This window comes from Equus caballus, chromosome 20 (genome assembly GCF_041296265.1).
Source record: "Equus caballus isolate H_3958 breed thoroughbred chromosome 20, TB-T2T, whole genome shotgun sequence".
NCBI lineage: Eukaryota > Metazoa > Chordata > Mammalia > Perissodactyla > Equidae > Equus > Equus caballus.
The window spans coordinates 9,378,837-9,394,505 of record NC_091703.1 but is presented as its reverse complement, the minus strand read 5'-3'; the positions used below and the strand labels follow the sequence as shown (position 1 = coordinate 9,394,505).

At 47.6% G+C, this 15,669-nt stretch overlaps 1 protein-coding gene across 1 annotated transcript in view; it reads right to left on the bottom strand.

The window, feature by feature from the left end:
* The window catches only part of BMP6 (bone morphogenetic protein 6), a 152,247-nt gene extending 142,462 nt beyond the window's left edge, over positions 1-9,785 (bottom strand). The window contains exon 1 of the mRNA XM_023624431.2: positions 8,997-9,785. Coding sequence (XP_023480199.1) covers positions 8,997-9,639 — 643 coding nt within the window. The 5' untranslated portion in view covers positions 9,640-9,785. The remainder of the gene's footprint in view (positions 1-8,996) is intronic.
* Positions 9,786-15,669: the final 5,884 nt, after the last annotated feature.

Below are 15,669 nucleotides of genomic sequence, written 5' to 3'. Positions count from 1 at the left end.
AAGGCCTGTTCCACAGCCCTCTCGGAGAAATGTAACTCTCCAAAAATCTTCAGCCGAAGGCAACTATGTCCTCCTCACTATTACCCACCATAAGTCTTAGCCCTACCCTTTGGTGTCATTTCACTTTTGGCTCAATTAAACTGCTATCCTACTGGACAGAGACGTAGTTAAACCACAGCACATCCCAAGTGAGATGTTATGGACCAAAGCTGAACTTCTCAAGTCCACTGACACTGCCAGGCCCCAAGCACTTCCCTCTTTTTTGAGAAGTTTCATCTCTGCGGAGGGGGTCTGGGGGTGTTTAGCTAGAATTCAGTAAGAAAATACCTGATGATGATGGAGACTTGACATGACAACTATCGAGGAGAATTCATGAAATGTCCCACCTGTACAGTATTTGGAAAGAAATGTTCACAAGTGCCCAGAATATCTCAATGAATTGCTACCTACTGCTCAAGAGCACTCTTTAGAGTTATCATGTTCCTTGTTTACATTATTGCATTTTCTTACTTATTTACCACAATCTGTGGAGCCCTTTCTCATAGAAACAGTTCAAAACAAAGGAGCCTAATCTACACATCACTCACAAAGACTTCCGGACTTATGGAGTCTCTATTAATTGAGTTTTAATCTGATCTAAACAGTCTCTCCTGAGGAAACCTTTTAAAGTCCCCTGGATCCTGCCTCTAGGGCCAGTAAAAGATATTTCTGTGAGTTTCCCAATCCAAAAGTCACACTTAGTTTTAACATAAGTTTTCAGAAAGGAAGGAAAAATATGTAACCCCTCCCCTAACCACCCCCCAAATTTCAATAATTTCCAAGCACAGAATTCCTATAATTCTTGTTCATTCTTCAGGCTCCTTTCTTTTACTCCCCCAAATCCTACAGAGCACGGATCAAACAGGGCACAAGCCAGGGAGAAATTTAATCGTTCATATCTCTGCCTGAGGGATTGTCTAGGTACTATGGTGACAGACACCTCACTGAAAGTATGCAGAGGAAAAAAGATTTTTAACTCCTAGACTTAAAAAAGGGTGGGAGGAAAGAGATTTCGAATGGATTTGGTGTCCACACACAGAAGCACAAAATAAGCTCACATAGTGATCAAAATTACTTATATACCAATGTGGTAAAACCCTACAAATAAAATATCTTTCAACAAAGGCATTTTATTTCCCCCACACACACAAGACCCTGCATATTTTGAATTCTAAGATTTTTATTGATTTTTTTTTCTGGTTAAACATACAGTTTCTCCACAGAGGATTTTTAGGGCAGTGAACTACTCAGTATGAAACTATAATGATGGGTGCACGTCGTTACACATTCATCCAAACCCACAGAATGTATGACACCAAGAGTGAACCCTAACGTAAACTGTGGACTCTGGGAGATGACAACGTGTCAGTGTAGGTTCATCCATTGTAACACATGTAGCACTCACGTGTGGGAGGCTGATAGTGAGAGAGGCTGTCCGTGCAGGGGCAGAGAGTGGATGGAAAATCTCTGTACCTTCCACTCAATTTTGCTGTAGACCTAAAGCGGCTCGAAAAAAAAGAGTATGTTTTTTAAATGCACAGCTTCTCTGTTGTTAACTTATTCTGATATGGAAGTGTTCAGATAAAATCTGGAAAGAACAAAGTCAAGCAAAACTTTTAGTCCTTAATTTTGTAGTTTACAAAGCTCTGTCTTTAGAATACTTAAATGTCATTCATAGATTCAAAAGAGAGAGAAAATAACCAGTGATTATTTCTCAGTCATTAAGCAAGGCCAATGATAAAAATCTTCTGGCCTCATCAGCACATAAAGCAGCTCCTACCAATGAGAGGGTTAGTTCACGCTCTGCTGATACACAAATCAGAAGTTTTTGCCAGCCCATGTTCATGTACAGGAAACCAACAAGACTGTAAACACAGGAACAACAATCAACAAAGGCAGATGTTTAAGGATGGAAGTCACATTCTAGACAAGGTGAAAAGGGTAAGTGGCAGGAGAGTCATAATAAGGATGCGGCAGATATCAAAGTTCAGCGCGGAGAGGGCTCGCAGTCCCCTGCCAGGGCACACTGTTTTCTGCCTGCTGTGAAGCCACTCCACTCCTCCCTCCCCGACCGAGCTCTCCATGATGAGAAAACAATATGAACATAACATCAGCACTATGGAGCAGGGACATTTCAGGCCTAGGACAATCCCAACCTATCTAGCAGGATCAGTAATCAAGGGCGTATGCCCATGAACCTGAAAGTCAGGAAGACTCTCCCACTCGGAACCAGAACCTCATTCTGCAAAAATGTTTGAAAGGGAGTCTTCGACCCAGTCATCTGGGACTTGGATAGAGATAACAAGACCGTAGGGACCCATCAAGGAATTACCTGATGTAATTTAGATATCATCTCTATTATGGACTCAATCTCTTTAATAATGGACATGGGAAGGGCAGGAAGAGAATCTGTGCCTGCGGACATCAGTGGAACAATGCCGCTCAGAGCAACGTGGTTTTCAACTCACTTTCAGAGCAGAAAACAATTCGTTGGGGTCAACAGTCCTTCGACACACCAAACAAGGGGCTATTTATAGATACGCATAGCTTTTTCTTTTCTAAAAGCAGAGTTCTAGGAGAGAACACTATCCACTAAGAGAAAACCCACAAAATTCCAGATTTGGGCCTCCCCACCTCTTGCCCAGGGCTGTGCTCTTGCATGCTTTTGGAATTTCTCCTTAATTATCCACTCACGCCTGACCAACAACCCCACGGCCCTATCCCTCTGATGCATTAGGATCTCTTTGTGGTTCTCTTGGTTGTCCCTTAGCCTTAAGATTTAACAATGGTGAAGAGGAAATGATCCTGAATAAATCTAACCAATTTAACTGCAAACATATGAGACTGGATGATAGCCAAGAACCTTTAAAGCTCTAAATTTTTTGATCTGTGGATGACACAAGTTTACCAATAACTCCAAACTTCCCATTGATGACAGAGAAAACCCGATTTAGAAATGGGCTGTCTGTTGCTGGGCATGCTTCCCCAGAAAAACAATGTCCTGGAAGGTAGCTGATCCCAGCCAGCCAGAGTCGAACTTTATCCATAAGGGTGCTAAAATGCTATATATTTACAGTGGGGGAAAAATGCAGAAAATATTATTTCCAAAACACTAGTAATTGAACAAAAAAATTCCAACCAACTTCAGTGAACTACTTATTTATCTCTAATGCTTGTGGTGGAAGATAAGCAGGTATAATTCTGAGGTTCTGCAAATTTCTGGCACCCTCAACACTTTAGAGCTTGATGGCCCCGGGTCTTTAGCAACTGCAATTTTCATTAAAATAAAAACGGTTTTCCTTCTCCTTGACACAACTGTCACCACTTTCATAGATTCCAGGTAAGACTGGAGCCCATCTTCTGGCTCACAAGTTTGCAGAGTTGAAAGAGATGGGGGCAGGGTATTGAAGCAGAGGTGAGGGTATTACGAGAGGAGAAATGTGTTTGAATAGAAGCAACTCAGTTGTTAGGATGAAAACAGAGAAAGGAGGACAACGCAATGCAACAGCTCTTTGTGGGGATCACAAAAGAAGAGAAGCTGCCAGTTACACCCCATACCAGCCTCTGGGTGACAGCCTGTGGCCAGGGCAGCCATGTTGCCCAGCAAGCTGTTGGGTTGTACATGGGAGGGTGGGACAGACAGGTTAACGTGTAACAGCTGTTTACATGCATGGGGATACTGTAAACTGTTCATATCTTAGGGAGTTTATTGATTTCTACTCCTTTTACTCAGATACATATGGAAGCTTCTAGTCAGGAACATAATTATCTGACTAAAATATTGCCTATTTTCCTTCCCACTGTTGGAAATGCCAAATAAGGTGACGTGAGGGAGGAAACTCAGACAAGAGGGAGGAAAAACAGAATAAGGCTCAAAATGGAAAAATTAAGAGAAAACTGTAATGGCTTTCTGTTAAGAAAAAATAAGCATTCCATGGAACAATTCATTTTAAATACGGGATGGGAAGCAGAGAGTGGAGGACTGACTTGTGAAAAAGTTACAGAAAGCTGATTAATTATCCAAGAAATGTTACCCTCTTCATCCTCCTCTTCTAACTCAGCTTCTTCAACAGATGAGGGTGAGGCAGAGAGGACAGCGCTGCTATCTGTGAGAGTCGCCTACGCCACCTCTTAGATCCAGGATTCACCCACCCACCCCCAAACTCAAGTAAAATATTAGTTTGAAATCCAATATTTAAAGTAGCTAAACTCTGAAGACAACACAGTGATGATACAATTACTACATGCTGAATAAAGTGCTGACAGCGATATTTTTTCACTTACGCAGATTTTTCTATCACTAGGAACCCTTCCTCCATGCTAATCAGACGTAAGCTCAAGCAGAGGAACTAAGCATGACTCAGCACATTTAAAAAGGATTTATACCCATTCTTAGAAGGACAACCAGAGGAAACACCATCCGAGGTCTAAACAATGGTATCTGCTTGCCCTTTGATCTGAGTTTAAGAACACTTTGTCCAACTTTTCTGTTGAAATACCACTGAATTTCACATTTACTACTTGAAATCTCTTCAGGAGAACATCCACGGTTTCTCTGAACCACACTCTTGCTACCAGATTCTCCACACTATTTTTGCTGTGAGTAGCTTGCAGGCATGGATTTATTTTCTGCTAACAAAAATCTTCATAAGTACAGGCAGCTTAAATGAAAAATAGTACTACTGATCCGATGTTTATGAGAAAAAGACAGTACAGCGTATCTGGTTACAAACACAAGTAGGGAGTACTCCATTTTTCTTCTAATTTATGTTTCCCAGGAGTAATTCTGCTCAGAAGATTGCCAGTATTTTTAGTACAATAAGTTTCTTGTTTCTGGTGACTTGTCCTAATACATACTGATTCCCTTTTCTGAGCATAATTTGAGTTTTTTATTTCTTTTTATCCTAGCATCTGGAGATCAACACTTCATTAATTCAAGTTAGATAAACGAAGTCTGAAATGCAGAGCTTTAAAGAAACTTTTGCACTACTCTCAAATATGATGCATATTACAAACTCATACACATATGGGTAACTAATACAAAAGAGATATATTAATAAAGCATTATGATATACATCAAATACCATGGACCTCAACGTCCTAAATGTCTTCACTTACTTCAAACATTTTACTTAATGAAAATCAGGTATACCATCTCTAAATGATCAGGCCTTCCAGATTAGTGAAATGTGAATTTTAAATGAGGGATATGTGTGTATTTTCATTAATTCAATCTTTATTCTGAAGCACCTTCTACATGCTCAGCGTTACGTTAGGGATTTAAATTACAACAGCAGACAAGCCTGGTTGCCTTTTGAGGCTGAGGGGTGACAAACAAATGAGTAAGCAAATTTAAAAGGAAAAAAATGCATATACTCCTTGTGATAAGTGTCACAAAGGAAATCAACAGGGTGCTGGGATGGTAAAGAAGAGGGATCGGGTTGGAGGCAGCCCCAATTTCTAGAGAGTGCTTAGAGAAGGCTTCTCTGAGAAGGTGAATTTTAAGCTAAGACCTGAAAGATATTCCAGGCTACTTCTCCAAGGTCACCGAATTGGCAAGCTTGCTTATTAGGCTGCCAAGACATTTTTAGCAGTAGAAAACAAGTAGAAAATGGCACCTATGGCCCTGATTGAATGCAGGTGCATGAGTGCACCCAGCTTGCCCAGGCACTCTGCATGCCAGCCATTCAGCTCGAGGGAGTTTAAACATCCCCAGCCTGTTCACCCAGGGAGAGTCAACACAAACAGCGGTGAGCTGGTCAAATGACCAGCATTCGGGATATGCAAGAGAAATTTATCCTGTTGATTCATACTTCCTGATAGCCACTCTGGCTGACAAGGCTCAGGGTATTTTAAACGTATCTCATGAGTAAAATATTCCCCGTCCCAGGGAAGAAGGATGTTTACAACGATGTAACACTTTCCCTCATCCTTTCAGCTTATAACCTACCTAACTCAGCAGGTGTAAGAGCACTTTAAAGCACAGTGCTGTAACAGGTATCTTTCTATAGGTCCTTTAATGAGGCACTGAACGCAACAGCTAAAAAGCCAGCCACACAGATTAGGAGATCTGTGGCATTCTCCCAACATTCTTAGAGAATCCACATTGCTAAGCAATTACTTTCTTCAAATGAACTGTCCTTTTAATGCTCAGAGCCATGATAATCAGATTTTATCACATTTCAGCCTCTCATTATGAAATCCCCCTTTTCTACTGCTAAATGGATGAAGATTAAGTAGAACCGCTTGACTGGCAGGTGGTGTGGCTTATGACTTGGACTCTACTCACCTGCAAGAGTTTTTCTCCTCTAACTACCCACGTGGAGTCCAGGACTGGACCTAGACAGAGTCATAACTTGCAGTCAGAAAGCCCAGGGGCATGACAGGAGGCGTCTGGGCAGAGGTCGCTCCCCAGGAATCTCCTTCAGTTCCGTATTAGCCTATCCCACACCTGAAATTACACTATTGTTGAGTTCTCTTGGAATTTTTCAGCAGTATTTTTTGGATCTTCAAAAATCCTTTATGAAAAATGAAACTCTGTCTAGGGAGATACTATGTTAAACCATCACCTTGGCAGGCTCAGTTGACAACCAGCTTCAAGCAGTATGACTCAGAAGCAGTATGTACCTGTAAACCAGGAAAGGTCAGAAAAGTAAGGAACGAGGAGAATTTGGAGGTCATTAAACACAGTAAATGGCACCATACTTTACAAACTTGCCTCAAGCCAACTGTCACAATTTCAAATACCATCTAAGCCAGTGGTTCCCAAACAATGGAATCACCTGGGGATCTTTAAAAATACTGATCCCTGGCTTCCACCCCACACATTCTGATTTCATTGGTACGGGTACCATCTGGGCCTGTGGATGTTAAAAGCCCCCAGGTGATTCTAATGCGCAGCAACATTTGGGAGCCACTGACATAAGAAAGCACTGCTTAATTTAATCTCTTGCTGGGATGATTTATTGATTTCTTTCAGACATCAGGATCTCCTGTGCCAGTGCTTCTCGACCATGGCAGCACATTAGAAAAACCCAAAGCACTTAAAAAAAAAAAAAAGCCAGCACCCACCCTCAAAGATTCCGACTCAATCGCTATTGCTCTGGGGAGCAGCCCCAGCATCCCTTCGCCCTTCAAGTGACCCCAGGTGATACTAAGGGGCAGCCAAGATTGAGAACCACGGTCCAAGCCCAGCAACAGTTTTCCAGAGACTGTAACGTGATCCTCCGAGAAGAAGCCCTAAGCGCCACTCTTCCTCCACTTTGTCCAGGTTGGGACTATCCCCAAGAGGCAATAAAATATCTCCCCAAGGCTGTCAGGAAGCTTGGGGGAGGGGGCAGGTGAGGGCAAGAGGTGAAATTTATTAAACCAGAAGCAGCAGAGACGTTAGAATAAGGAATAGCGCTGGTCCTCCGCACCCTTCTCCCCGCCTCTCCAAACTTTGTTGACTGGCATGAGAATTTCCTTAGAATGCTTCCTGGAGGTGGCTCAACCTTGGATTTGGTTCCAATAAACTGTGAAAATTCTTGTCCAATCAGAACCCCTGGCATTGCAAGTAGCAAGACTGACAGGCCGTGAGCCTCCACTCCCTGTGAGATTCTGTTGCATGAATTTCCCAGGGGGATTTTTGCACCACTTGGATGCCAATCGTCCTGCTCCACATCCTCCCTCCCATCCCCCCACGGCCCCGACTCCTCCTTTCTTCCCCCAAAGCTCAGCGGAGTTGAGAATCAGCTCACAGATATACTTGTAAAGAACTCGCCGAAACATTTTACACGGGAATCATTCAAGTAAATAATGGCCTTAAGTGACGGGCGGACGTCTTTGACGTGGCTTGGAGACGTGTGTGCTCCTTTGGCAAGTGTCTGCTAACCCACTTTGGGGCCTGGGCAGAGCCACGCGTCTCACACGGGAAAGGAAGTCCGCGGAGACCCACCCCACAAAGCTGCGGCCCCAACTCCGGCCGTGGCTCTGCAACCCATTTCTCCGCCGAGAGCGCGTCCCCTACATGCCTTTGTCCACACTGAGTTAGTTTATGAATGAAGAGTAGCACAAATCCAAGGCATTGATTCTGAAAAAAAGTCTTCCTTACACCGTTCCCATTTACAGATGAGAAAACTCAGGGGGAAGAAAGGCTCTGTGATTCCGTCCGGGTTTGCCACAGAACATTTGTGGCGGAGCCCGATTTAGCCGCCCTTGAATTTCCATTCTGTTGCCTGGCAACCGGTTCAGACCAGCTCAGCGCCCAACGCCGGCCCCTAACCAGCACCCTTTCTCTGCCCGTAAAGTTGGGCAGCAGAGCTCAAAAAGTTGAGCCTTTGGGCGCACTAGCCAAAGGCATGTGAGCAAGGGCAGTAGCTGGGGTACCCCAACTCGTCTCGGGATCCCGCCCAGACTGGCGCACCTTGCTCTACAACCTTCCTCCCCCAATGCCACGGATACCACTTAACACAATCATGTCAAGTTTCCGAAGTTCTCAGCGGCTGTCGGATTCCCCAAAAGTCCCGGTGGGAAAACGCCCTCAGCGCGTTAAGGGTGCAAAAGAAAAGAGTCAGGAGGGAAAAGAATGTTGCAGAGCCTTCTTCTTCCCAGCTGGCCACACTCAGCCGGACTCTTCTACCACAGTCGGGTTAAGGTGGCGCGAGCCGGGCACTGTTGGGAAAAGCACGGAACTGCTCCAGGCGCCCGCAAAGACGCGCCTGCCCGGCGCCGCACTCCGGAGCCCGCGCCCGGCCCCCCGCCGCCCCCCGCGCCGCCGCGCGCAGCCCGGCCCGCGGCGCGGAGGACCGCGCGAGCCGCCCACCGCCGCGCAGGTGGCGGGAGCGCAGCCTGCTGTCCTCGCGTCCCCGCCGCGCCAGGAGCTCCTCCACTCTCACCCCACCCCACCCCCCCGCCCCGGGCCCGGGCAACTGGAAAGGGGGGAATGTTCTCGCCGTTACGCTACCCCAAATCCTTACCCAGGTTCACAAAGCTCATGACCATGTCGGCGTCGTTGAGGAAGGCGCTGTCCTGCGCGCTGGTCAGTGGGGTCGCGGCGCCGCCGCCGCCAGGTCCCGGAGCCAGGAGGCTCTTGCGGTTGAGGGGGTGCGCGGCTCCGGGGGGCGGCTGCCCAGGCTGGGGCGAGCCGGCTCCTCCGCGGGGCGCGGGCGGCCGCCTCTCCTCGTCCGACGGCCCGTCCTCGTCGTCGGCGGCGGCCAGGGCGTTGTAGAGATCCAGCATGAAGAGCGGCGCGGACTTCAGCCGCCCGGGAGGGGGCTCCCCGCGAGGCTGCTGCTGCGGGAGCGCAGGGGGCTGCAGCTGCTGGAGGCCGTGCAGGGGCCGCGGCCGGTGCGGGAGCCCCAGCACCGAGAGGATCTCCTTCTGCATCTCCCGCTTCTCGTGCGTCTTGAGCCGCCGATAGAGGAAGCCGGAGGAGGAGGACTGCGGCGGCGGCGGCGGCTGCTCCGCGTGGCCCGGGCTCCCGCCGTCCCCCAGCAGCGCCCCCCCGCCGGTGGCGGCGGCGGCGGGCAGGGACGGCCGCAGCGGCGGGGGCCCGCAGCAGCTGCACAGCAGCCCCCACCACCAGCACAGCCACTGCGCCCTCCGCGCCAGCCCCGGCATCCCCGCCCGACCGGGCTGGCCCCGCGGGCCCCGGGAGGCGTGGAGCGGCGGAGCGAGGCCGGAGCGCGGCCGCTGTGGCCCTTGGCGTGAACAGCCCCCGCCACCTCTCGGCGGGCTCGCTTCCCGTTCCTGGCCCTCAGTCCTTATCTCTCATGGTCCTCCGGGGCGCCCCCAATTGCCCAGACTGGAGGGGAGGCGAAGAGGGCGATCACCGGGAGAACCCCTTGGAGGGGAGGACGGGGAGCCCCACACTCCCGCGCAGGTCTCTGGAGGCGCAAGGTCCAGGCCAGGTGCGTCCGAGTCGGGGCTGCGCTGCAGCCAGCGCCCTCGCCCCTGAGCGGGTCACGGCGCGGTCACTCTCGGGCCTCCCTGCCTGCGCACGTGCACTGCCCCGCGCCCTCCGGGGCGGCTGAGTGGGACCCGGGACGGCGGGGGAGCAGGGCCGCTCACCAGCTGGGGGGGATGCCGGGCATCATCCCGCGCACGCCCCTCCTTGGCTCGCACCGCCGCCGTTTAGTTTACCCGGCCGTAGGGCCCAGGCTGTGGCGACAAAGCGTTCCGAGATGCCAATCTTCTCCGCGAGGCTTAACTTCCTTCTCGCTCACAAACTCCGCGCCCCTCCGCCCTCGGGCACTGTCGCTCCCCCTCAAAATCTCCGCGCTCCGCTCGACTTCCCAAGCGGAGGCGGCAAGGAGCTTGCTTTCCGTTCAGTGCTCGCCTGGCTGCCCCGCAGACCCCGCTCGCACAGGGGATGGGAGGGAAGGGGACCGGTGCGCGGAGCAGTGGCCCGCGGCGTCGGCGCCGGAATTCGCAGTCTCCCGCCTCTGTACTCTGCGCTCCCCGCAGCGGCCAACGTGGGCTTTCTGGTGCGCGTCTCGCTCAGGTACCGCACTCCAGCCCCCGGGATTCCCCGCCCTCCTGGGCAATGGACAGGCTGGCAGCCAATGGAGAGGCGCAGCTCCCCTGTATTTAAATAGGCCCGCCCCCTTCCTTCACTCTCCCTCTCCCCGGAGGCGTAGCCTCAGCCGCGCGTAGGTTTCAAGTACAGAGAATTCCCGGAGACACCCAAGGAGCCGCGAGGTAGCAAAGGCAAAGGGGTCAGTACTAGTAAGGATAACCAGATCCATACCCCAAAGTGAATCTTTTTTTATAATCACATAAAAGACCTAAATTGATGCTTTAACTAAATAAAGATAAAAATCAGCTATTAAATTAATGCCACCTGAATTAATTGAGGGAGCATAGAAAAATGATAGTTTTCCCATTCCTTCCTCAGTTTCTCTTATTGGTGTAAAATTGCGTTTAGCGGACACGTGGCTTTCAAAGGCAACTGCTGGAAGTTGGGACACACCCTCCGAGGAGCTGCTCGCAAACCAGCCACAGACAAGGCAGAATGTAAGCCAGACCCGGCGTCAAATATTTTGGGGCCAGATGTTTTGACTTCTCTCTTCATTGGGGCTCTGACTGGGCTTCTTAAGATAGGACCCAAAAGAAAGACGGCGTAATCAGATAATATAATAGAAAAGCCACCCACTATCTTCTTCGAAATGTTTCTATGCTCCAGTTTGTCTGTTAATGTTGCATTTTAATGTGTTGAAATACTATAGAGTTTATATGATGCAAAATAAATAAAACTTGAGGAGAGGTGGTATAGATAATTCCAGTAACGGTAGGGGCTTGGCATGTTTCCATTCAGGACAATAGCCAGGGCCCTGAAACTCAGGTGGCTGTGAGCATCAGACGAGATCAAGCATGGAAAACACGTGTTACACTGTCACAGCGGGCAGACTTCTCAAAGCCACTGCCCCCTCTACCCAAACAACACTACCACCATCCGCCATTCAGGGTGCAAATTCATTTGCCCTGACGCTCTCCAAGAATGCCCATCACTCTGTGGATCCTAGGAGCAAATTCACTCGAAACCTTAGGATCTTTTACCTGGTCAAAAGTGGGTGTATTAGAAAAACGTGCAGTTTGCTGACCTGGCAGTCTTAGCTCACAGAGTCCCCGCATCTGTGAGCCGGACTAAACAGTTAGAGACTGTGGGGTTTATGGACTTACGAGTTCATGGGGTTTCTCCTGATCCAAATTTTATAAGCATTTCTATTTTATTTCAAAGAATCTCTTTTGCATGATCGGGGTCTTTACCACCCACCATCCACTGAATTGCTCTTTCTAGTTCTGTCTTGGCCCAGGCAGAGTGGGCATTTAGGGCAGTCTTCAATTCTACAAATGTCCCATAGCCGTTGATCTCAGGCAAAACAACTTCAGCAACACTGAAGGCCAGGGATTCTTTCCATCTGAAAAGAGAATGCATCACTGCTTGGTCTGGGATGCCAGGACCTTTAGAATTCAAAAGCCTCCATCACGTCTTCCTTCTGTATGGGACTTCCTGTGAGCATAAAATCATTGCGGTGCATAAAATCACAGAAGCCAAGAGCTCTGATCACAAGATCTGAAATCTCAGCAAGTATATGTAGGCTTCCCACCAAGGGCCTCCTCCTCTCTCAAACCTAGTCACACCTTCTTCTTAAGACTTCTAGTGAGACACGAGCAGAGTAAAAGCAGCTCCAACCTATAAGGGCAGTAAAGAAAGCTGTGACCCATCTGTTGTTTATGTACCTGTTGTATGTGCATATATGATCTAGTGGAGAACACACACACACCATCTTGCCCTTTTCTTAGATACTTGGTTAGAGGGAAATGGACCTGTATGATATGGATCTAAAATGGTACTTAGTGATTCATCATCCATTAAACATCTGAGTAGCAACCCTGATTCAGGTCTGCAATGGACTGCCCATCCCATCCCCAACCCCAGATGGCCTCTCAGTTCCTGTCGTACGGTGCTAGAGAAAGGAGGTGCTGAGAGTGCCTCCAGATGATGAATACAAGAGCACACAACTCTCTTGAGAACCAGAAGAAAAATATGTGAAATGAAATATGACAGTGATCATAAGGACAGTGACGTTCATCTGAGGGCCACAAAGGGGGGTCTGCTCTCCTCATGTCCCCACCATTACCAACAGGTGCACATGTTTCTGGAAAACATTCAGAAACACCCTTGGATTGGATATTGGAGCCAAGGGTATAAAGAGATGCAGTTCTAAAATTTTTATGGCCTCAAAATTGAGACCACTGCTTTTCCAAGAAAATTGGAACCCCTAACCCTAATCACCCCTTCCCCCACTACCCGCTTCTCTGACCCCTTCCTAAAGCTCCCCAGAAGTCTCAGGACAGGGAGCTGGGCAAAGTCCAGATGTGATTCAGGAGGAACGGAGTGACGGGAGAGAAGCAGATCTGGCCTTGGAGTCTGCTGAGAGGTGTGAACAGACTGGAGGAAACCAGTGGTAACTTCGCCCCCTGCAGGACACCAAAATATTACCGGCTCGTCCTCTGCATGCCTGGGCAACCTTCAAAGTTCTCTGTGCATGTCTCCAAAACATCTGGGTGGAAAGAGGAGGAATTCAGTCAAGAAGCCAGATGTGGGAGCCAATCCATATCAAACGTCTGGTTGCTTGGCTGACATTTCACGCAGATGGCCTTCAGTTTTCTGGAAGTAGGTGGCCTGTCCCACTCCTGCACACCTAGCGAAGGAAGGGGGAACCCTAGGAAGGCACAGGTTTGTCCCATGCCTTTGGTGATACTGGGGCTAGGGTGAGAATCCCACCCCCGAGGGTTCATTAATGCACAGGCTGATTCGCACAACAAACAGCAGCCACCCTGTTCCTTTTCTATTATAAGGATTCCTGTTACATGTTTCTAACACACATGGCCAAATCATTTCTATTTTTAAAAAACGCTATTTATTAATTTACATTAAATATTCTATACTCTACACTTTCCTCTGAGTTATATTAGCATTAAACTGCAAGGGTAGTCTTTGATTTTATACTAAATCATACATTGGCCCCTTTCAACTGACTTTCCTGAAGAGGTAAGTAGCTGCTTTTAGAATTAATTTAACATAAATGTGTCAAAAGCTATGCTGCTCTTGTGTTGAAAAGCCTGAGGTACAGTCGCCTTGAATCCTTGGGAAACTCCTCTTAAAATACTACATTGTTATCTTAAATATGGATGTAAGGATTGGAGTATTTCTTAATATTAATTTCTAAATATAATAATTTACTCAAATTTTGAAAATATCAATTTGTAGTTGAGTGAAAAGGAAATATGCTAAGTAAATGTTTGCAGAGTATGAGAAATGAAAAACTGAGGAGTTAAATAAATATTGCTTCTGAAAGCTACACCTGTAAGACAGCCTTCAAAATACATGTCTCATCCAAAAGTCTGTGGTCACATTACATTCGCTCACACTTTCCCCTCACTGTCAACTATTCAAAAATGCTGGGCATTCACACTTCAAAATATCATTCGAGCCATCATATTTTCCTACTCATGAAGGACATCTGGTGGCAAAGCGAAAAACTAATACATAAATCTGTTTCCAGAGATTTTTTCCACACTGTAACCCAAATGGCAAATCTGTTACTTGTGTATGCCTCCAACTTTTCACACAAGCTCGGGTCTCGATCATCCTAAGATTTAGGCTGTCTTCATAATGTTAAGCAAGGGAGTCTTTAGAAACATCCAGATGATTCGTTTTTGAAATTTTCATTGGAGAATTGACATGAGCAGATTGTCTTAAATTTTTTTTTTTTTTTTTTGCTGAACAAAACAATGCTTCCCACATTTCTATGGCTACCTCTACTATCCCTGAAGTGTTTTGTTCCGAGAAATCATGGGACACTTGGTTCCACTGGGTACTGGCTGAGGCTCCACAGGCTGTGCTGGCCTCTGGGCTTCACTCCATTCTGTCACCCCCTCTGTATCCCATGTCCTGGATATGTCTCTTGTGTCAACTACTAGCAGAGCTGTAACCAGCAGTCCTTGGGGGCCAGGGAAAACCATGCTGACTGGATAAAAGCAAGTTAAAATCAAAGTCAAGGCCTTCTTTTAAAGAGGAGAAAGTCGGAGAAAATGTGTACCAGTGGGAAGGCAAAGGTCAATATTAATTACCCAGTCTGCCTTCATTCATTCATTCAACAAATGTTTGAGGGGCTGGCCCGTGGCCGAGTGGTTAAATGTGAGCGCTCTGCTGCAGTGGCCCAGGGTTTCACAGGTTCGAATCCTGGGCGCTGACATGGCACCGCTCATCAGGCCAAGCTGAGGTGACGTCCCACATAGCACAACCAGAGGCACTCACAACTAGAATCTACAACTATGTACTGGGGGGCTTTGGAAAGAAGAATAAAAACTAAAAAAAGATTGGCAACAGTTGTTAGTTCAGGCGCCAATCTTTAAAAAAAAAAAAAAAATTTGAATGCCTACTATGTGCCAGGCAGTATTCTTGGTTTTAGGATACCAAAGAGAGATCCCTGCCCTCATGGATTTTAGAAGGGAGACTTGGAAAATAAACAAAATAGCTAAGAAAGTACATTGTGTAGGCAGCATGTTGCCCCCCATGCCCATGACTTTTGCCCCTGGCATTACCCTTGTGAATATGTTCCCTTACATTGAAATGGGAACTTTGCAAATGGAATTAAGGTTGCTAAACAGGTGACCTTAAATGAGAAGTTATCCGAGTGGACCCAACATAATCACACAGGTCCTTAAAAGCAGCAGAAGAAGGCAGAAGGGATGCAGCAGCCTGAGAGAGATTCGCGCTGCCTTTGCCTGCTTTGACGATGAAAGGGCCACAAGCCAGGGAATGCGGGCGGCCTCTGGAAGCTGAGAGCGAACCTCAGCTGACAGCCAGCAAGAAAACAGCGACCTTAGCCTGAATTATGAATTCAGCCAACAACCTGAACGAGGCTGGAAGTGGATTCTCACCCAGACTCTATGTAGGAGCGCCGGGCAGCCGACACCTTGATTTCGGCCTGGTGGGACCAGAGCAGAGAAAGTCTCCAAGCCTCCGGGACTTCTGACCTACACAGTGGGGAGATCATAAGTTTGTGTTGTTGTAAGCCACTAACTCTGTGGTATTTTGTTTCCCAACAACAGGAAAGTAATATGTACACGGTGTGGTGA